At 39.5% G+C, this 23361-nt stretch overlaps 1 protein-coding gene and 1 long non-coding RNA gene across 3 annotated transcripts in view; one reads left to right on the top strand and one right to left on the bottom strand.

Annotated features, from left to right (window-relative positions):
- pdzrn3b (PDZ domain containing RING finger 3b) overlaps positions 1–7055 on the bottom strand; it is a 108192-nt gene extending 101137 nt beyond the window's left edge. The window contains exons 1-2 of one of the 2 annotated variants that reach the window (XM_031280468.2): positions 6204–7055; positions 490–576 (exon numbers count right to left, since the gene is read on the bottom strand). In XM_031280468.2, the coding sequence (XP_031136328.1) occupies positions 490–576; positions 6204–6917 (801 nt within the window). In that variant the 5' untranslated portion in view covers positions 6918–7055. The remainder of the gene's footprint in view (positions 1–489; positions 577–6203) is intronic. The other variant, XM_031280477.2, reaches the window with a different exon arrangement.
- Positions 1–23042, top strand: part of LOC116037359 — a 37621-nt gene extending 14579 nt beyond the window's left edge. The window contains exon 2 of the long non-coding RNA XR_004101849.2: positions 21689–23042. This is a non-coding gene — a long non-coding RNA (uncharacterized LOC116037359). The remainder of the gene's footprint in view (positions 1–21688) is intronic.
- The last annotated feature ends 319 nt before the right edge of the window (positions 23043–23361 follow it).

Genomic DNA, 23361 nt, shown 5'->3' on the forward strand with positions numbered 1-23361 from the left:
GAAGCTCCATGTATGGAAGAGTTGTAACCAGTGTTGAGATATTTTCAACCCTTCACTCAGCAGAGTGTGTGGCATCATTAATGACTTTCACCTCAGGACCCGAGGCAGAAAACATAGTAGCTGTGAAAAGACCCTTTCCTCTCCTCTGTGTTTACCTCACCACCGAAATCCCCTCAATTAGAGACAAAACAACTGCGGCCAAAGCCATTATCCCAGACTTAACTCTATTAAAAGTAATTATAGTTTTTTTAATCTGTAATGCCAAATCCGCTAAACCAGACCAATATATAAACACAATAAAACTTGATAGATGCGGTCCATCTATCCACAGACTAGAAAACACATGCATGACTGTCTAAGCTGTGTCAGTCAGTAATGAGAAAGCCTGTGGTGCTTCAAGTATGTGCTATTCATTCCTGGGTTGCCATATGACACTTGGCTGATCACCGGGGGAGATGAAACCTCCAAGACGCTCGGCTTTCAACCTACCGCGCATGGCCTTCCTCCTATGATGTTAAAACCCAGAGATCCGTCCTCACGAAGAAGGACAACCGTCAAGCTTAAAGTCTCGCCTTCCTACAGACAGACAGACAGACAGACAGAGGAGAGACACGTCAACACAGAGATGGCAGGAGGTTATAACATGATAATGCATTACTAACTCCAGGTGAGCCAAAATGATTCAACTGGGGACTTAAAGAGGAAGAACAGAGCAGAAAAAATGAACAACAAATTAGCTAACTAATTAGACGATAACAGAGGTGGTCAAACACATGAAAGGACAAACACCCTCCTCTACACAATAAGGGGTGGTGTAAAAGTGTAACAGTGAAAACTCTGGCTTAATGGCAAACCTCTATTTATATCTTCACTAGGGCTGAACAATTAATTCATTATTTAATTCATTGATATCAAAATCACAGTTTGAAACTCAAATTGTAAGAGCTAAATTAGCCAATATAACATAGTTTACAGCTTCTTCTTCCAATGTGTAGGAAATCAAAGTTTTACACACCGCTGACATATTGCTGGCATATTCTACTTAGCTGTAGCTAATTGGGGTTAATTCTGTGAGTTAGTGAAACAAAGAAGAGACTGACGTTGTTATTGACTGTTCTCTATTAATAAGCTCTCTGCCTGGCTGTGTATGCACTATTAAGAATAAGCCACAGATGGTTTCGGCAAAAGATAACATCGCTTACTACACAAAAAGACCAAAAAACTGGCATGTCTTTCTAGAAATAACCATTCTAGCTTATCAGCTAACTAAGACAGACAGGTAGCTAACTGATAATGTTAGCTCTGTAGTTATCAATGTAAATGACTGGTGGACAGAGTTGTTGGAATTGCAAGGTTAAACTTTTAGCTACATTATGTAGGTATGTTATGCTTATCAACCAAAAAGCTCTGAATCTCGACCCTCGGTACTTAGGGCCATGAAGCCGTTCATACAGTAAATCTGTGAAGCTAACGTTAGCTTAAGCAGCTACAGTGCTGAGCTGTCAATAGTAGGATTAGGGGTTGTAAGTTGGATATTGTAATTGTTATTATTAAATAGAGGTCCACTGCTAAATGTCATAATTATATCTGGATGTTATTGAGTAATGACATGTAATATCTTAACAAATTTTGGCTAAATTGATCTGTTCTTCTATGGAAAACTTGCCAAGTTTACTTCAAATTTCACTTTTCCCCAACTGACTGGTAGGGGAAAGAAAGATCTCTGGCAGGACCTCAAGATAAGTTTGTGATTATTCTTGGTAAAAAAATATCTTTAAAACTGTAGGCCTAGAGTTTATTTTCATAAAAAAGAAATCTATAACAATTTTAGTCACAATCCCAATATTGGTAAAAAAAAGAAAAGAAAACTACAATTGAATATTTTTTTTCAAATCGGTCAGCCCTAACCCTCACCGTTCTCCGAGGCTTAGCCAGCCCAAAGGCCAAAAGTCAACAGTCCAAAGAGCCAACAGCCCTACCCTCTCACAAACTGTTGTCCTATGTAAATTAATACACAACAGAACCACTTACTCAGTGGCAACATGACATGAAAACCTCTGGGAAACTCGCAGAGTCAGCTCTTAATCTGTTTTTTTCAAGCAGGACTTAGAGGGGAGTTATGAGGTAACATAATTTCAGCTGCCACTCCAGTATGCTGTGACATAGAGAGACTAAATATAAAGCTTGGCATGTACAGTGTCCTGACTGCCATGTATTCTAAAAAGACCATCATGTGCATGTCAGGCCATTCAGGAATGTGTGCTCCTGCACTATGCCTGGGCAGCATTAGCGACACATGCTTCCACATTAAAGTGACTACAGCCGTTACTGTCAACAAGAAGATAGTTGGGAATCATGTGAAAATGCAAAAAAAAAAAAAAGTAACAGGCTACTTCATCCACTGGAGTTATACTGAATCGGCCACAACAAATTGGATGGATTTTAAAGGTGTTTTTTACATTTCGTCCTCGAGAGCCATTAAAATGAACTCAGAGTAATTAAGGAGAGTTCTTTTTCCACATCTGTGAACACTCTAGCAAAACTCTAATCCCCAAGAATGAAGTTAATCTCTTCAGGAGGTTGTGTATTTACTAAAACAAAAAGGTATGCCTAGGTGATAAAAAAAACATGTCCTTACCACCAAAAACCATACTGACATCACTTGGGGGGGGGGGGGGATGGATGGAACCTATGTCAAGTAAACAAACATTAACTTTAATTGGAAAAGAAGAACGGGGCAGTTTGTTACTGAAGAAAAGAGAGCAAACAACAAAGCAGTGAAACGTTGCTCACTGGTGACTTGGCACACTCACAGCGAGCCTTCACCTCAGCAACAGTCACACTTTCCGAATCTGTCCTGCATCAAACTGCTTCCCCTCCGTCTGACTCCTAACATAGAGTATCTACTTATAGTGTAGGTACTGTAATGCAGAATGAAAAAGAAAAATATTCATTCACAAACTATTGGTCTGTGAGTAAAAGGCAGAGCCTCACTCTAGCCTCCTGGACTGTCATCCAGGTATGTGGTGAGCGGTGTGCCCTCTTTTTTTTTTAATCTGCCTGTCAAGTGTGATCCTGTATGGGATACCATGAGCACACTGAAGCAAATCCCTAGCAACTTGCACCGAGTTGTATGGCAATAAAGTACTGAATCTTGTATCTTGACTCTGTGGCCTGGTCATTGAAATTTCAGATTGTGGAGGATGTTGTTTGGTAGATTTCAAATCAATTAAGAGGATTATTACTCAATGAAGCTAAGGTATGTATACAAATGAAGCAGCAGCTTAAACAATGTCTTTCGTCGAATGGTTACGTTCAAATATAATAGCCAAAACGTATGTGTTCAGTGACTTCTGGATAACTTTTGTTAATGTGATCTCTGTCATATTCAATTGGCACCTATGCCTTCGAGATAACTAATGGACTACATTATTCTGTTAAATTATCTCATAGATTCATGCTTTAAAATTAGACCAAAATTAGCCTCGTGAGATTAAACCCATGATTACCCAAATCAAATTCAGTGGAGGCTCAATCGGTTTGATGTCTTGTGATGAACACTCTTTATCGCATCAAGTAGCGCAAACACGATCATCCATGGCAGCTGAAGAGGAACTCGGGTCAAAACAGAGATCTGAGGCTGAATGGAAAGAGTGACAGCAATTCTAGCAGCCCTGAAGTCAACCAGACGGAGAGCTGAGCTTTTTGTTTTTGCTTTGTTTTATTGCTCTGGCTGGCTCACTGAAGTGGTTTGAAAAGTGTTAGGACTATTATTGGAAACTCAAGTCAGTTATTCCACATAGCCAGGTCATCCTAATCTCCCTCACAGTCACACTGCCTGGATAATAAAAGAAGACATTAAAATCCTCCATCTGGCTCAGGAAGCCTAAGCCGAGGAGTGACGCAGACGCAAAAAAAAAACTTTAAAAAAAAAAACTAAAGTAAAGTAGGTTAACTCGTCCTGATGGGCCTACATTCCCTCTTGATGATGAGGAAGAAATATGTCACAACAAATCTGCTTTAGACACTTCTCACCACGGAAATTTGGATTTGTGAAATATGGCTAGCAACGGATGCAATGCATTTAGTTGTTCCAGGTTCATGGCATTGGGAATGCTGGCTCACTAGCATGGCTTCAAAGGAACAGAGCCATCATGAATGTCATTACCTGGGCTTTTCCTGTTTCGACAAGTCAAAATATCCCCTGTGAGAGAGATTGGAAAGGCAATACATGTCACCAAGTCGGATAACAATTGATCACTGACATCATGTTGGGCCCTGAGAGAGTTTCAGTGGCAGTCTGCAAGTCGCCCGCCTCCCACAGCTAATCCCACTTCTGATGCTCCGTTTCATATGGCCATGAGTGTATTGAGGTTCTCCCACCAAACAATCCTGCTCTCTGCTTGACTGGACCCAATGAATGAGCCTTTCTAGAGAAAAAAAAAGCTTTCCAACAAACCACATCATCCACAAAATGTAGTTTCGTCTTCTCCCGACCTGCTCTTTCTCTTATGTGAGTGGTTTCCGGAACAATTCCCGTATCTTTTATGTATGTTCAAGGCGTTTTAGAACAAGGGATTTTATTCCTTCGGTTAACGTTAGTAGAAGTAATACACTGAACGTAATGCTCAGTGGTAGGACTGAAATGCCTCTGTCAAACGAACTATGATAATCAGCTGTGCAACTGGCCCAGCAAGCTTCTGTATACCAGCATGAGCGATTTCACCATTTCCCCGCATCGGTGCTTTTGAGGCGCAATTCACCAGTCTACCGGAACTAATTTTGCTGGAAACTGAGCCCATAACAAACAAATGAAACCACCAAGAAAAAAAGGCCAAAAAAATAAATGAGAGAGTAAAAGAGTAAAGTCTTTGAAATATGTCACTTAAACAAAATTTGCAGATGTGTGAAAAAAGAGTTAAGAGGTAAAATTTAAAAAAATAAAATAAAGTAGGACAACATCCAAGAAAGGTTCCCATTCATCCACATTACTTTATGTAACACTGTCAGCAGTGTGTGCCCAATCAAAAGCTCCTCCTCCTGTTCTTGGACAGATTTTATAACTTAGCCTGATTACAGTGGGACCACTCCCCTCTGCTGATCACAGCAGCAGAGCAACCACCATACACTAATTCAATTTATTAACTGACTTATGAACTCCTGTATCCTTTATGATGTTGATAATTGGTCATTAAAGGAGGCATTAGGTTTTTAAATTTGAACCATAAAACAACCTTACACCAGGGTTCATGGACCCTTTCCTCAATATGAGCCTGATTTAGATACATTATTAACCAGTGACCAGCAGGAAATCCTACATATTTTATCACTGTAGGTGGATGGGAACAAATATTCAATCTGTCTCATCATCCCAGTGTGCAGTATCCACAAAACACTTGAGATTTTAAAAAGGACTTTTAGTCCTCCAAAATACTAATATTCACTGTCTTTCACAACACTCAGTGCAACTGTGGTGCCAGTAACTCTTCTACATCCATGATTCTAATTTGTTAGGATTGTCTCGGGAAAAGGGCGAACATTCGATGACAGAAAACCTCAAACAAGCATGCTGCGAGGAGGCAATATAACTGGAACCTGGCTCTAGTTGTGTACAGAACTGCAGTAAATATTTGGCCCTCCCCCATTGACTGCCAGCTGGCCAGAGGCACAGCTGACATCCATGTCTCAAAGCAGACAGTGAAGAAACAAACTTGTGAGCACTGTAGGACCCCTGAAAACTTGATTTCCAAGCAGTACAATCCTCAGATAAATCCTCAAAAAGTTAATACTTTCATCTGGGGTGTATCTATCCAAACAACATGGAGGTCCAGTAAACTGAGATACTGAGTCCCAGAGAGCAAGCAAACATCTTGAGAACTATATTTAAAAGTTATATTAAGGCCCTGAAACAATTGTAGACCTACAGCAGGATGTCAGTTAAGATGGACCAAACTAGGATACTGTATATATGTTTCTGATACATATTTAGGGAGAAAATGTAGGCTACTGCCTGGGTATATACTATCAGAATGTACTTCTGGGAATCATATAGAAACTAGTTTGAGGTAGTCCTGTTAGGTGTCTTTTTTATGTTATACTACTAATTATTGCAGGTTTTCCCTCAGTGACAGGGAGAAAGTAACTGTGGATTAGAGGAGGGGGGGGGGAGTTGATTGTGCTCCCTGAAAGTGGAAACGGCTTACCTTGCAGGAGAAAGCCACGGTCTTGGTTAAGGAATCGATCCTCTCGCTGTACTCTGTGAATTTCTTCTGATATTTCAGAGCTGTCATTTGCAGCTCGGTGTGCACGGCGGAAAGTTGTGCCAGGAGTGACTTCTCTCTCTTGTTGGCTTTAATAGTCTGCTTCTTGAACTCTCTATCCAGGCTGATAATTTTGCAGTGCAGCGCGCTGTTGTGCGCCTTCAGGGCTCTCATACAGCAGTGGCTGTTTAATTTCTGCTCTTTATGAGTGAGCATCAATCCGCAGCCGCTCTCGCATATCCCCACCGGTCTGTAGTCGCAAGTATCCCGCATATGAGCATCCATGTCCCGGAGGCTAAGCACCTCGTTGCATCCTTTATTCCTGCACTTCTCCGGGGAGTAGTCGCACATCTCGGCGTGCTCGGCCAGATGCTGCAGCTTCACCACCGCATCGCAGCCCCTCGCGTGGTTGTCACATTTGATCTCCAGCTTCAGGATGAGGTTTTTCAGAGGCAGGACGTGGTTCAGCTCTTTGGTGGAGATCCGCTGACAATTGACGGGGCAGCTGCTCTGCTGGACGACCCAGGGCAGCACGCAGCCGGAGCAGAAGACGTGACCGCACGGAGTCGTCAGCGGGTCTTCCAGGACTTTATTGCACAAGTTGCATTTAAAATCCGGGTCCACGGTCCCCTTGAAGCGGTCCAGCTCGAATCCCATGGTTTTCAAAGTCCAAATCCAAACTTGTCGACTCCCCACCCCCGCAGATCTGAGTCGGAGCAGTGGGGCGTTTTTAGTTGGTCATCGGTGGAGAGCTCACAGACCGACTACAAGTACAAGCTCCCCTCACTGTCTAAACTCTTCTAATTGACCGAGACTTTTGGTGCCTTCAGGTGCGCCTCGTAAGCCTGCACTTTAAAAGTTTTAGAAGTTTTGTAAGCCTAAAATGTAATTACTTTAGTTAACTTTTTACGTAGAAACAACCTTGTTGTGGAACTGCAAAATGAAAAAGACAAAATCTGGATAAAGGTGATTGTTGTTAGAGGCTATGACACCTAAACGTTATACCTTACAAATAGATATGTAAAGTTACAAAAATGCCAAACTTGTAGGCCTATTCTCTATTGATAACACCACAGACGTGGTCTTTGTCATAAAAATATAAAATGTAAACTCTCATACGCTAGTCAGGTGACCTAAACCGGTAAATGCAATGATTCTAACAGTCAGTGAAGGCAGCATGTCTAGGGGAAAAGGAATTCTCTACCGTAACTACTCTATTAACTGCGCATATGAGGTTGGAAGACAGGCATGACAAAATATTTTAGTTTTAAAAGAGGTAGTTTATGTTTATGTTTATTTCTTTATTTGATCAGGGACAATGCACAAAAAAACATTAGTCTAAAAAAGAAGAGATGTCATGTGCCAGGTTATAGCAAAAAATGCTAATTTCCACCCGCAGTCCCTGGACAGGTTGATGTTTAACGTATGCATCTACTTGAAACCACTGTACACAACATGGTTTCATTTATTGATTCGAAATATGGGCTGATGACAACGTTTTTAGACTAATATGATACATTATATAGCCCACTTGACCTAGGAGGCCCTTATTTGTTTTCATACATAGTCTAGAATTTAGATGCAGCCTACAGTATGTATAGGGATAACAATGTAATTTAACAATGTAGATAAAGTACAACATGGAGCCCTATAGCTATATTTCCCACCTGAATATTTCTAAGTGATAAACTGCCAAATTCCCTACATAAATATTAGACAAGCTGACATGACAGTTAGATATTTACAACACGGTGGGTGAGCGTTCAGGCATGCACAACCCTTGTGAAAACAAGCAACTTTGGAAGGACATTACGAGTACAACCACAAGCGAGACTTTCAAGTTACAACACACTATAAGGAGGAGATCAGGTAAAAGTTGTGAAAATCAACACCGATCACAGTGTGCGGTTTGAAAATGAATATTTGAGACACCACCATGGGAGTCGAGTTTGAACACACCTCTCACCACACTCCTTATTTAAAGAAAGCAAGGTATTACACACATTATCACTTTTCCAATTGAGTGCATTTTCAATCCCAGCAGGAGGCCCTGTACTGAATGTATTTGAATTGTAAATGAAATGCCAGTGGGCACACTGGATGTGCTCAGTGAAGGAAAAGAATAGCCCCCGCTGCTTAGGCAGGAGCACACAGCCTGTTGGTTCAGACCCTGCCTTGATTAGATACCCATTCCAACTGGTTGCCTCCTCTTTCGGAAATCCAGTTTTATGCAATGCCATGCTCAATAAAACCTTTCCATATGTGCATTATCCAGAACTAAAAACAAGGGCTTATCAAAGACTTCATGGACAAAGTGTGACAGAGAGAGTCTGAGCTTCCAGGTAATCCTACACCGATGTTATGGGTTGTTTTAAGCTGCTTTCCGACCGGAGGGATTTTTTGCAGTTCCTAGAACATAACGTTCCTAGAACCCTTTTTTTCTCGTGTTCCGACTGGACCAATTTGGGGATTATTAAATTCCTCTGGCCACAGTTCCTGTACCTCTTTCAGCTCCTACTTCAGGGCAGGGTCTTTTCCCTTTTCCGCATAGTGGTGGTTAGATGGCTGTGTTATAATAACAAAAGGTCAGCTCCTGGTTGCCCGGATAGCTCAGTTGGTAAAGCAGGCGCCCATATATAGAGGTTTACTCCTTGACGCAGCGGGCCAGGGTTCGACTCCGACCTGCGGCCCTTTGCTGCATGTCATTCCCCCTCTCTCTCTCCCCTTTCATTTCTTTAGCTGTCCTATCAAAATAAAGGCTGAAAATGCCCCAAAAAATAAAAAATAAAAAAGTCAGTTCCTATGGCCACTTGGCCAGTGTGAATGCAGTTAATATAACTACGTTCCTATAACTACTTGGTCGGAAAGGGGCTATTGATGGAGTGGAAGAAAAACTCCCTGTGCAGTCACGTCAAAGGTCCTTGTACTGTGTATATATACAGCCGGTTTCATAGGCCAGACTCACTGTACAATTACATACTTTTGTTAGCAGGTACTTTAAGGTCATTGCTTGGTTTAATATATATAAAAAAAAAACTTAAGAGAGAGAAGAAATGTTTAAACAAATGGGAAAAAAATAAATGGATGAAAAATGAGAAAGAGAGCTTATGTTTTACTTTAACACCCGTTTCTTCAGGCCAGTTTTCACAAAGTAATTGGAGTTATTTCATGCTGATGAACATCAGCTGTACATGGCCATATATAATTTCACAGTTCAGAGCTGAAGCTTGATAACACATCTAGCACTTTTGTTCAGGGTACCTTGGCAGTATTATCCTGGAATATTGTGTTCAACAATGCAGAATCAAACCAGCAGCCCACCAGCTACAACCAGCCTCGCGACCTCTGGGCCAACCCGCCGCCTGTGATTTATCATTTCTGTCCAGTAACAAACAACCTGCCTGTCTGTGTATGGCTGTTTACTGTGAGAGTGCCTCACTCAGAGAAATGTTTGCTCTCAAAATGGAGTGAAAATAAATAAGCAGTTGTTTTTATAGACTGGTGTCGGAGTCAGAGCAAGCATGAAGCTATGAGAGACTGAAGCTTTTGGATTTTTCATGGTACAGTATGTTAAAGGAACTGATATGCTATCTTCCGGGCTGGTCTGTTTAGGAATGTTTTCCACGAAGCTGGGTGAGGTGGCAACGGAGGGGGCTTAGACGAGTCCATGTCGGGTCCCAAAAGATAGACAACGTCCCAGAAGAGATAAGAGTTAATCCCAGTCCTCCAACCTAAACTGTGAGTGAAGGATCAGGACAGACTGGACTGAAACCCCCCCCCCCCCCCAGGACCTGCAGGTCAAAATAGCATTTAACGATAATTTCCATGCAAAAATCCAAGCTTGTTTTAGCTGTGTGGCACCAGCTGATTCTGATTTAAAGGAATAGTTTGACATTTTTGGAATGTTTTTGCAAAAAGGTATGTGCTGGTCTATTCCTTGGCGGGGCACTGTGACTTCTTGTGAGTTTTTAATACTACGGATTAAAATAAACACGATGTATAGACATGTAATAAGTGAGCTGTGAAGGTGCTGGTAGGCATTTTGTTACCGCCGTACTGAGCTAGGCTAGCTGTATCCCCCTGCATTCAGTCTTTATGCTAAGCTAAACTAATAGCCTGGTGGCTGTAGCTTCATATTTAGCGTACAAACATGAGAGTGACATTAAGCTCATCTCATCTAACTCTTGACAAGAAAGCAAGCACGCCTATTTCCCCACACCTATTTCTATCTAACTATTCCTTTAAGAGAAAATCAGCAAACGCTTCGCTTTCTTTTATAACTATCCCATAATTGATGCACAACAAATGTGCAAAGTAATGCATGCTTTGATTGACATGAACAGAGTGGTCCTGGGTTTCTTTGTTGAACCCTCTTACTTGAAGCCTTTGTTGTAAGGCAACAGAGGGATCGAGTTTTCAGCATGTGTGATGAGGGTGTTTTGTATATGGCTTTGGAGTTGGGCCATTTAGTAATCATCACCACTTTTCTTTAGATATGTCAAAGACATGAGGGCCATGTGGGAAACTGCAAAGATGAGTTATTGCTGTCCGGGATGCCTTTTAATGTTGCGCTGAAACATGATGTACTTACAAAAGGAATACACTATCCATCTTGCTGTGGTTTCCCATGTGCCTGCAAGTCCCTTGGGAGTCAGTAATATTGTCAAAACTGAAGTCTAGCCCCCAAGTGATTTATACTCATATAGTATGGTTTGTTTTTCTTGCAAACATCAGTGACTTATTGTGCTTTTCATGAGGGGAATTGGAGTTTTGTGGCTCCAGCGCTTTGAGTGAATGAGTAACTTTTAGGGCTGTTTGGAAAGATTTCAGGGTGACCTTATGGACTAGTTAGGGTTGTGGCGGGAACCAACAAGGCTTCACTGGTCTTTGCTAGCATGCCACTGACACATGGTGTGAACCAAATAACCACTCCGGCCCTGTCGGTCTGTTATGACAGAGAACAGCAGCTCAACCGTCACAACATCCTCACAGGCATAAACATGTTAATGTGCGATTGGTATTGCACAACACAAGTGTCAGCTGCGGTATTGTTGAAATACATTCCTAATAGTATAATAAAAGTATGACTCTCTAAATTGATTGTTAACATGTCGTGCCACACAAGCAATGTCTCACTTAGTGCAATTGTTAATCAAATGCAGAAAAACTAAAATAGATCCACAGAGATAGTGATGTGCATAACATTTGCCGTTGCTAAACAGATCTTTATCACAAACTGCTGATGTGTACATGAAGAAAAGCCAATACCTGTTTTGCTTTGTTTCTCACAGCAGGCTGTTCTGAGTTCTCACAGGGAGGTTAGAAACAGGATGTTGGTCCGTGGAACCCGGGTTTACCCAACAGCAAAAACTGCACAAGAGAGAAAATCCCCATTTTATATGAACTAAGTCAAAGTCTCAGAACAAAGTCTGACCTAAATCTGCAGTAACACACAGTAGATAATTAAATCGTCATGGCAGAGATGTGCAGACAGAGTGTACAGACATTGTGCCTTTGCCCTGGCTGAACTGCCCCTCTGGACCAAAGAAAAACAATAATTATTATTATTACAAGTTTTCTTAGTGTTGCCACTACTACTGCTGCTGCAACTGCTATTATTAAAAATAATTATTGAGAGAAAGCCTGCCCTCTACACCTTTCTTTCTTGGTTAGTACATGAATGAACATGTAAGTCTTCTATTATTATGGATGTGATCTTTAGTTAGAAGTTATGGTTTGGTATGGCTGTTTTGCATGTCTGCCTGAGACTAGTTTATGACTCTTCAATACTAAGCGTAATAATAATAATTGATGTGACCGTGTACCAAAAGACTTTCCCAGGATAAGAAAAAAAAAAAAGTGAAAATAGAAAATTTAAATTGGTAACTGCCTGGAGCTACAGCAACAACTTATATGCATTGATGATTGCTGTCATAATTATTTTTCCAATGTGTATAAAGATTTGGGGGGAATTCCCATTGTATTGAAACTGTCTTTCTGTATTAGCATTAGTTATCTTGTAGCTCATAGTTGCTTAACACTGTTCTAAAAGCTAAGTGTTGACTGTTGTAATGTAGCTTCGTAAATAAACTACATTAACAGACAGAGACGATGAAACCCATTTTTACAAAGCAGCAGGAGACTCATTATGACTGAAATATCAAGCCTTTTACCAGCACTTCCTACACAGTTTCTTTCCATAATTATCTTTGTCTCGTCACCTTTTCTTATAGTTGGACGTAAAACTAACAACATTATATACATTAAAGCCTATTTTGTAAATTAGGTACATCTTTGACAACAATGTAAATAGATAGGGCTACACTACTGTATGCGTTGATAATATTCTGCTGTCTACATTCCAAAAGGAATTGGTGCACATTGGGAAACACTGGTGTGAGGAGATTAATGAGTTCTGTGTCCCAAATGGATATAATATGTATTAGTGTATACGGCAGTTTTCTGGCCTGCAACAAACATATTTGGCCCCCTGATGAAAGCTTAAAGCTCCATTGTGTAATTTTTTTGAGTTGATTCTTAGCAAAAACCCCTTTGTTCTTTCACAAATATGTGCTCATTCATGTGTAATTACTTCCACCAACTAATCAAAGTATTCTCGTAAGCGTAGAATCTACCATTCAGAATCATTACGAGCCATTCAGAACACATACGAGCGAGTTGCTCAAATGACTGCCGCCATGTTGCGCCTCCATCTTTAAAACACGTTAGCCAAAGAGGGACATACCTCCGCCTTTCGCGCTTTTACACTCAGTGGCACCGTGACGAATGCCAGCCGGGAGATTACTCGCGACTGCCGGCAGATTTGAAAGCCCGTTGAAGATGGAGGATCACGCCAATTCTCAAGGACAACAAGACCAAAGTTAATATTGGAGTGGCTTTTCCAAGCTGGAAAGAGCTGATAAGGAGCAAGGATTTTAAAAGGGATGCCAAAGTTGCCTGCTTTCTTCTCGACAGGTAATTCAGCCTAGTTGTGTAAATTCGAAGGTTTTATAGTTGCTACTTGCTTGGCTAACTATAGAATGGTTGTGCATAATGCTAGAAAAACGTCTAGGATACTTTTCCTCACGTCAATGATGAAAAAGGATTGTCTAACTTGTAACAAACGTAATCATATGTGTCGTGATTTCCCTGCCAGACAACTCACGTCATGTGCAGTTGTAACACAGACTAGCTACAGCTAGAACAGCTGCGTGTAGATGGAGATACTAAGAGCTAATTTCGGTTTCATTGACATTGTTCATACTGCTCAGAGAAATCTATTAAAAACACAAACCTCCGTTGCTTCTCTCCTACGCTGTAAACATTACTTTACACCATTAATCTCGTACAATATGCAGAATAACGATAGCACTGGTTCTTTACTAACATTAGCTTGCATATGTTTGGGAACCTGATAGCTGATGTTAGCAATGAAATGGTACCAAAATAACGTAAAACTATTATTACACTGGAAGGAACGCTCACAGACAAGTCGTACTTCTTGGAATAATACGGCCACCGTAGGAGTTAAAACGTGTTTGGAATGGGAGGGGCTAGAAAGTAATATTCAGTTGGTTGTCATATACAATTTCACCGCTAGATGGGAGAAATTCTTACACAATGTAGCTTTAAGTTTGTCATTTCATAGTTTATAGCAAACATTTGATGATTTTCCATTAAACTGCTGTACATAACAATGTATGTACAAGGATCATGTAAATCCCGATAAATATGACCTCGTAACATCATCTAATACTGCCCCCACATGAAGAGAGGCATGCGCACCGAACCATAAAGTGGATCCCTGTTGCTGTGTGGAAACCAATTTTTTTGCCAAATAAGTATTAACACAAGGTGCTGTAACTCTGTTAGCCAAAACTTACTAAAAAATGGCATCTGCTCTTGGGTACAACTCCAAAACAAACAGTTCTATAAATCACAAAATACGCTTCCCCATTTCTTCTGTGATGTGAGTCAAATAAACAAGTGAAATGTGAATATTTTGTCATCCTCAACTGTAGATGTGCTACATTTTCAGCTTTTTTGGAACATGCTCATTGGATTTTGATTTTAGCACTGAGAATTGTTCTCTTTTTTTCCAATACAGTTCTATGAATCAATTTTATTATTTAAAGAATTAAAAGAAATAAACAATCAAAAATATAAGAATGATTTCCACCATGTAAAATGTTTGCCCAGTAATGAAGAATGCTGGGAAAAAAAACTGGCCTATGGTTGAATATAATTGCTAACCTCTTAATGTACAGCATTACATTTTATATTCTCAAGTAATGATAATGTGTAATCATGTGTTTCCTGGGTAAATATACCTGAACATATCTGCAGAGTGTGATCTGCGATAGATGTTGTATAAAGCCTTCAGCATTTTTCAGATGGACTAGCATAATGCATTAGTTACAGAGGTTTCCAAAGCACAAGTGTGTAATATTAGGAACAGATGAGTCCCTCTGCAGGGGGGATGAGGGGAGGAAGGCACTTGAGAAGTTCCTTTCTGAAGCCTGTGAAGCACTGCTGATTTTCTGGAAGCTCTGTTCCCACTGGGTCCATAAATAACATTCAAAGTATGCTTGGCACATCTTATCTTGGCTTATTAAAGAAGAAAAAACGCTTAAACAAAGAAGTTAAAAGATGGATATGATTTCAGATCTATATAAAGCACATTTAACGCGTAATACATTTTACAATTCAAAGATTTTATTTTTTTATTTGAATTATGCAGGCCCTAAGGATATACATGTCGGTATATATCAAGTTAGTTCCTGATCTTCCCTTTAGTATCACCATCAGGTCAACTTTTCTACTTTACCATGTGAAAAACTAATGATTGAATCTACTGTAAATATCAATGGGCCGTAAATAATAAACTATTTGTGGTGAACCCCCTGATCTCTACTTTATCGTCATCGTCAGTATAAACATTTCTTGTAGAATACAAAATGATCAAATTCTAATATTCAATTCTACGAAATACATTCATGCTCTCCAGAAAATGACACCTTTCCACTGTGGACCCTCATTGACCTTTCCTACTTACTATGACTGCATGCACTGTACATGTGGATACAGTTTAGCCACTCAGCCTTTCTGCCAATTTGCTCATTGGCCACTCGTGGTACTGCAACAAAAAATCCCCTGCAGAATGCCATAAGCATTTCCCCATAGACTGCCATTATAACAAAGACACTTGTAAAACTGTTAACAAGACAGCTAAAACTGAAAACAAGGTCAGGTATCAGTCTTTGTATTATGAAGTTTTGTACCATCAATGTTCTTTATGTGCAAAACTTTCCCGGAGCCTAGAGAAGCTATTTTTTATGTGAGTGACATCATCCCAATGTAAAGTCTATGGGCTAAGCAGGCAGTGTAAAAAAAAACCACTAATGCTAACTAATGTGCAGTGAGCCGCACAACGCAGAAGCAAACCAGGAAGTGAAGAAAATGTCTGCGCTGGGAGAGACATTTTTATTCAAATGAATGGGCACCATCTTGGAGTCCAGTATCCATTTCTTATAATACATTCATCATGCAGACACAGATCAAAACAGCGTGCATGTTCACTTTTAATTGTTAATCACCTAAATCCACTGCCTACAAGTGCCCCAAAACAATCGGTTATGATATCGTGCATGTATTTTCTGACGCTGTATTGTATTTACTGCTCAGTGAATAATCTATGGGTTTTGGAGAAGCTGTTCTAACACCTGAAGCAGGGTGACAGCATGACTGCAGCTGCAGATAAAAGCTGTTATGCTGAAAGCTTCTTGATAATGAGGACAGCGACCATGAGCCAGAAAGCTGTGACTATAGCGTCAACAAGTCATCAAACCGGCATAGTTCACACTTTCTCATGCATGGTTGATGAGCATGTGGATGATTCCTTTCACTTTTGAGAATTGGACCATCATTGATTGTTTTTATACTTAAATACCAACCCCCCCAAAATCTGAAATTTAAACTACATATTCTTTTTGTTGTTGATTTAACTAATTATGTTATCTAAGTTATCTATGACAATACATCTTTTTTCAAAATCCTAAAAGCAGGCTAAAGGGTTAAAAAGTGAGAGTGGACTCCTGATCCGTTACTTCAGTTGACCCAGCGAGGGGTTCATGAGTTCCTGCAGAGAGTGAAGCCAGATTGCAACTCAACCGAAACAGAGGATCTGACGGCACATGAGCAACTTGCATTTCGGTGCCACTCGCTCACCACAAAGTCTCTAGGCTAGGTGTTCAGTGACCACTCTGCCTCCATTTGTGTCACATCGTATGTGGCTGATGAACATGACAGAATATCCCCTCTGCATAGCAGTCAACAGGATAGGACACATGCAAATGCTTTTCTGTTTTAGCTCTGGCATGCAGTTTTAATACATCTTCAGCAAACATAGACAATTCTGAATATAGTTACCGAGCACTGTCAACATTTCTCTGCTTTTATTATACAAGTCTGCAAGCAGCTCATTAAATTACTTATATTTGAATATGGTAATGGTAATACATACTAATGTAACAAGACCAATGCTGGATATAAACACTGCCTGGAAGCTGCTGTTATTATAACTTAGATATGAAATCTCTCTCAGCCGCAAAAATCACATTTATTTCTGACTGTATATTAAAGGGCTGTTTTGGTTTGAGTTCACTTCACATTTGTCCTATCTCCAAATTGTAAAATGCAATATTGTTCAAACTAGATCAGCATCAAGATTGATATTGAGATACTTGAGATTTTCACAGAGGAGAAAAGGAAAATAAGGATACAGCAGGAAATGTTCTGCCTGCTTGTTTCTTTTGCTCGGTGAAGGATACAGAGCATTTTTGCACAATAGTCACAAGGTGTGAAGTTTAGTTTTACAAATAAATGAATGATTAACAGTGGGTACGATGGTGACTGTGCTCACCACTGCTAGCATGCTAACTGAGTTATCGAGCTAGTGTGAAACAGCGGTTTTTCGCAGAGTCTGTCTTTGAACTGCCTGAAAAACATGTCTCTTTTTTGTTAACCCACCAGAAGATTAGGGTTGATTTTATCAGAATACAGCATAGAAAATCTGCTTAGAAATATAGGAAATATTGAAGCCAGACATTACAAATACTTGGATTGATATGGAGTCTAGAAATTGTGGCGTACTGGCACTGTGGGATTGTCCTTTTGTTAATTATAAGAAGGTAAAACTGCAAGTACAAAATAACTTCATTGTGCGGAACACACTGAATACTTGGAATAAAATAAAGGTTTGTTTTAAACTCAAAAACCATTTCTCACTTCTAGCTCCCATATGAGGGAACCCAGATTTTCTCCCCTCATGTCAAGATTCAGTGTTTAAACTTTGGCAGGAGAAGGGCCTGGACCGACTTGCTAAACTCTATGAAGGAGAAACAATGGAGTCATTTGAAGGCCTGAAAAGTAAATACTCTCTACAGCAGTCTCATGTTTATCGTTACCTGCAAATACGACACTATATGTCAAAAAACATGCATGCTTCAAATGTGTCTTTCTTGGAAAACATTCTTAAGCAATCCATACCACAGAGATTTATTTCTCATGTTTACGAAACTTTAGGCCTAAACTCTAATTACTCCACTGTAGTGGTATAGACTGTCATATAAAAGAGGATATCTGGGCAGCAATTATAAAAAATACACTTACTATCATGAGCTGTAACACTGATAGAGAGAGGCAATTTAAAATATTGCACAGACTCCATTGCACACCGCTACTGAGGGGCAGGCTTGGTCTGGGCTCACCTAAATGCCCTAAATGTGACACAGAAACAGGCACACACATACATATGTTTTTGGACATATGTAAAGATACAAAGGTTCTGGAGAGATGTGAAGGAGGAAGTGATTACCTTGGTTGGATATGATCTGAGACTTTCACCCCTCCAGTGCATCTTAGCAGCTAAAGCGGACAGTGCAAAAAGTGCCCACAATGCTAAATTGATTGGCATACTTCTGTACGTAGCAAGAAAGACCATTCTCAAGTTCTGGATATCTAAGAACACCCCGACACTGGACGATTGGTATAGGGAGGTATTGGAAATACTCCCGTTGGAAAAACTGACTCATACCCTGCATGACCATTTTGATGGATTCATCAAGATATGGCAACCAGTTCTGGCCGCGGTGGACCCCTCTGGACTGAACTTTGTCTCACCCAATTAACAACATAGGATCTGACTACAGCCTGTTCTAGCAATTTGAATATAACTAGGCCTGCATGGTGGTGTGTGTCTGTCTTGTCATTTTTTTTTTAGGTTATTTTATCATTAATTTAGGGGTATGTCTCACTTTGTCTTTTTTTTTAGTGCGATCCCTGCTGTGGTTTTTCTCTTTCTTTTGTTAATATGTTCAGTTCATGGAAAAAGTGGTTCTATACATAGCTGGAACGGAAATGTGTGTATTGAATACCAGAACCTTGTTAAAAAGACTTAAATATAGGAAATATTGGATAGGATAGAACAACACAATGTAATTTAAATAAAAAAACATCACATTCATTATTAATTTAACTTGTTTTCATTTTCAACAAATTGTGTATCCAAATACAATACACATTTTCTATGGGCTATAGGGCAAACATTTGGACAGTCATCATGGAAACTCATTCATTGGTCATGTGACAAGGGCTGGGAAGATTCTTTTCACAGAACTATATGAAAATAAAGTGAAATACACTGACAATAAACCTCAAACTTCAACAAAGATCATATCTCAGGGGGGTGGCGTTTGCAACCCCGGGCCCCCCCTCTAGACCCGCCTCTGGTCAACAGCACAACCAAAGTTGAACTAGACATGAACACGTCACACAGATTTATTTCACTCCGGTGTGTGAATCCATTAGTATTGGCAATTCCGTTGAAATGCTTTGATTCCACAACATTTTGCCATTTGGTGTGACTGGCCCTTTATCCCGAGGCTGTATCCACATGTACAGAGACAAGGAGGAAAAAAGAGACAAACTAGAAAACAAAACTGGTTCCTGGTGAGTTCTAAGATCAGTGAGCTCGGCTAGCTACAGATAACGTACAGTTGGCTACTGGAGGGAACTAAATACGGTCAGGAATAACACTTGAGTCGTCGAATTTATGCAAATAATACATGGTGAAGATTGGCTTTGCCCACATTTAGGGAGAAGGTTGGGATACATGATTGGATGGACAAAGCGTCTGACTTAGCAGAAACTGCCGTTGTTGTTTCTAAGTAGATTTAGTTGCCTAAACTCAGCAAAAAACTTAACAATAAGATCAGAGGACACTCTTATGTATCATTTTTATCTATTTATTATTATTTTATTATTTTCATAACAGTCATTTGTAACATTGCTGCACTGGCAAACATATGGAACCAGTTCAGAAAATGCTCATACATTTTGTTTTGAAAGACAAAACAAATGAGATGTTTTTGTTAGGTATGGGGGCTTATTGTAGGACAAGTCCTTATATATTAATATTAGTCCTCGTATAATTATAATTATAATTTTTTTAATTATTATAATCAAATGTACAGAAGAATGCAGAGGAATAACATTGTCCACAGATAAGCAGGCGTGACCACATACACTTTATTTTTGATTTTTTTGGGGGGCATTTTTAGGCCTTTATTATATAGGACAGCTGAATATGTAAAAGGGGAGAGAGAGGGGGAATGACATGCAGCAAAGGGCCGCAGGTCGGAGTCCAACCTGGGGCCGCTGCGACAAAGACTGACCCTTTGTATATGGGGCACACGCTTTACCAGGTGAGCTATCCAGGCACCCCGACCACAGCCACTTCTTCACAGAATAATTAAAGCCATTCATCCAGATATCAGTTCTTTCTCCTGGGAGTGTCTCAGGACCATTTCAGTGGAGTGATCACTTAAATTAGAAACATACATTAGGTGACAAATACTGGGTTAAAAAAAGAAGCAAGAATAATGGACTGACATTATTGTGTATGTGATCAAGGACAAAAACAAATAGCCTGATTGGAACAGTCAAACCAGTTGTTCCAGCAACACACCATGGCGAGAGGGGGTTCACTGAGAGATAACTCAATATGCACGGAAACAAGGCAATGGCCTGTGTAAGTAACATTGGGAGCTAATCGGAAACAAGCCCCTTCTAATTAGCCATTACCAAAATAACAGACTGAGGTCATAGTTATTGTTTTCCCTGATGGGGAACGCTGGTCTGGGTTTGACTCAATTTGAACGGTTGCAGAAATTAGGTATTTTTAGACTCTGAGTTTGAAATGCAACCATTATCTCAACAGACACCCTCATAATCAAGTGACTGTTGTCTCTGATGTTATTTCTTGTCATGTGAGTAAATACAGATTAAAGAGTAAACTGACGTCAATTATTGTATTTTGATTTATTGTTCTTCTCTCCATCTTTAACTCATATCTGTGGATATCTTCGAGATCACTTGTCAGGCAATGTATATGTTGGGGAACTGGAATTTTCTGTTGAAGTTGTTTAAAGGCACCAAAAACCTTTTTTTTCCTCAATCAGCATCTTAGTATGAACACTGTTGTCCTACATGAACATACAATCTTCTGCCAAGGTTAGGCTCAGTGGGAGTCATACATACACATAGTGGGTATCTCATACTTTATCTTTTATTGCTCTTTATTTAGTCATGAACATTTACATTATAGAGACTTGAAATTTAAAACAAGTTTCAAGGCGTTTTAAATTGTATTCTTGAGAAAGCAAATTGCTTAGAACATGGATCTTAAACAGGGGGTCTGGGGGTTTCTCAGAATTCAGACTTTTTTAAAAAAAAAAAAGTCTAAACATATTTTTCTAAAGCTTTTTTTCCCTCAGAATTCTGACTTTTTTTTTAAAGTCTAAACATATTTTTCTAAAGCTTTTTTTTCTCTCAGAATTATGACTTTAAACTCAGAACTCAATACATTTTTTATATGTGGCCCTAATCCTTTTCCTTACTTACTGGCCTATAAGGTAGTCACTAAGGTAGCCATCCACAGATCCTTAGGATTAACTGTGCCACATGTATGTTTTAACATTAAAAGATGATTTATAAAATCATGCCAACAATTATTAGGATATTTTAATAGCTTACTATTCTATACAAAAAAGGTATGCATGAAGGCTTTAGACCTCCTTACATGAAATTGTAGGCCCTGTTTAATATGCAACTTCATTTTATACAAAATATGTAGTAGGGGGTCCCTGCTCCATCCCTCTTTCAGTTAGGGGGTCCTTGGCTTAAAAAACGTTGAAGACCCCTGGCTTAGAAAGAGCTACCAGACAGCTGTTGCATAAGTAAATATAATAAATTATAATGAATGATTGCTTTAAATTATTTTAATTTAATTAGTTAATTTTGCCAAGGAAAGACCTAGAATCACCTGATTGCAGAGCTGATTACACTCCTCTCTCACTGTGCTACTTCAGATGCCTGAGAGGCAAATACCTTGACTCCATTCGGTCCAAAGCAGTCTTTGCAGGCTGCCAATGCTGCTGCTGCTGCTGCTCTACCTGGCCAGATCAGATGGGAATGGAGATAGCGTCTCTGCTTATATTCTTTGGAACGGTGTGAAAACAAACACACACCCTTTTTCACAGCTGAAGACAACCTTCCTGTAAACACTGTCCAAAAAAAAAAAAAAGCCCACTCTCTTTTATTTGGCTATTTTAGATGCTGGCTGTTCTGCTGTGGATCACGGTGTGAGATAAATCTCACAAAGGGAACAGTGTGTGGGCTGGGCCCAAAATAACATGCGGTAGCTTTGGTTTAAAAACATTGTGTGCAAAAATATGTTAATTCTTTGTACAAAACACAAGTATCCTATTTAGCATTCCAGTTTCTGACCTACTTGTTACACACAAATGAGCAAGGCTTGAATATATCTTCTGTGTTTTGTAGAAGAATATGAAATTACTAACTTTGAGGCTGTCCTGGTTTGTGTCTTTGAACACATTGTGCGTCTCTTTGGGCTGCTGTAACGACATAATGTAGAGCAGATGTGTGGTGTGGAGTGAATATTGATAAGCAAACTGCTTAACAAACAGTAAAATGACAAATAAAAGCTAGAAAAATACAAATTCCACACATGAACGGAAAGCAGAGTTGTGGAAAAATAAACAAGGACAGACTAAATGTAAAAAGAAGTTACACAGTAAAAGGAAAATATGACTATGCTTCATTCAGAATATGCTAATATGCTTTTTGCCAGCTAGACTGTACATGGCGATCAATAGACACATTCAGTAGCCTGGAGCTAATTTGAGCCTAGTGTTTACTAGTAGGTTATACAGTCTGAAAATTAATAGAGAATAAGTTTGTCAAGGAGAAATAAAGTCAAGACAATACCTGTCATTTTGTTTGTTTAGCCCATCCTAAAAAGCAAGTTTACATCACAGCTAACCATTCTGCAAACCACGCATCTGTGTGTTAGAAATGTAATACCGGTACTATCTTTTCTACTGCTCTAAACATCCAATGGTTACCATTCATTTCTTCCTGGTATGACAATCTACGGTAATGCAATATAAAAACAAATTTGTTGATTTGATGATTGATTTGATGGCATGGCATTACCTCATAACAATGATACAACTTTGACAAAAATGAATGCAGACTTGATATTCCCTGTGATGGAATTCAAGCAAGTTTCAAGAGTCAGCATCACTATTCTCATCCTGTGGGAAAATTAATGGAAACCAATGGCTGCCTGGAATGAAAAATAGATCCAAAATTTTAAAACTCGTATACCATGCATTAAAAAATGTAGGATATGGCCTTTCAGGTCTTAGAATGTTAAATATTTGTGTTTGAAGTCCTCCAAATCAAACAATAAAAACAGTTGTTTGTCTATTTCTAGAAGGACACAAAAGTGTTTTCTGATCTGAACTGTTTTAGGATGTGACAACACTATGCTTAAGGTCAGGTCAGGTTTAGGCACAACAATGAGGAAAAAAATTAGGTTTAGGGAAGGATCATGGTTTGGGTTAAGATAAGTACTTTGCTAAGATTAGACTTTCGTTGGTGGTTACAATAATTACCATGTATGCTTTAAAAAGCTATGTTGGTTTTTGGTTTCAAAAGGTAAATGCTCCCTACATGG

Source organism: Sander lucioperca, chromosome 6 (genome assembly GCF_008315115.2).
Source record: "Sander lucioperca isolate FBNREF2018 chromosome 6, SLUC_FBN_1.2, whole genome shotgun sequence".
Classification (NCBI taxonomy): domain Eukaryota; kingdom Metazoa; phylum Chordata; class Actinopteri; order Perciformes; family Percidae; genus Sander; species Sander lucioperca.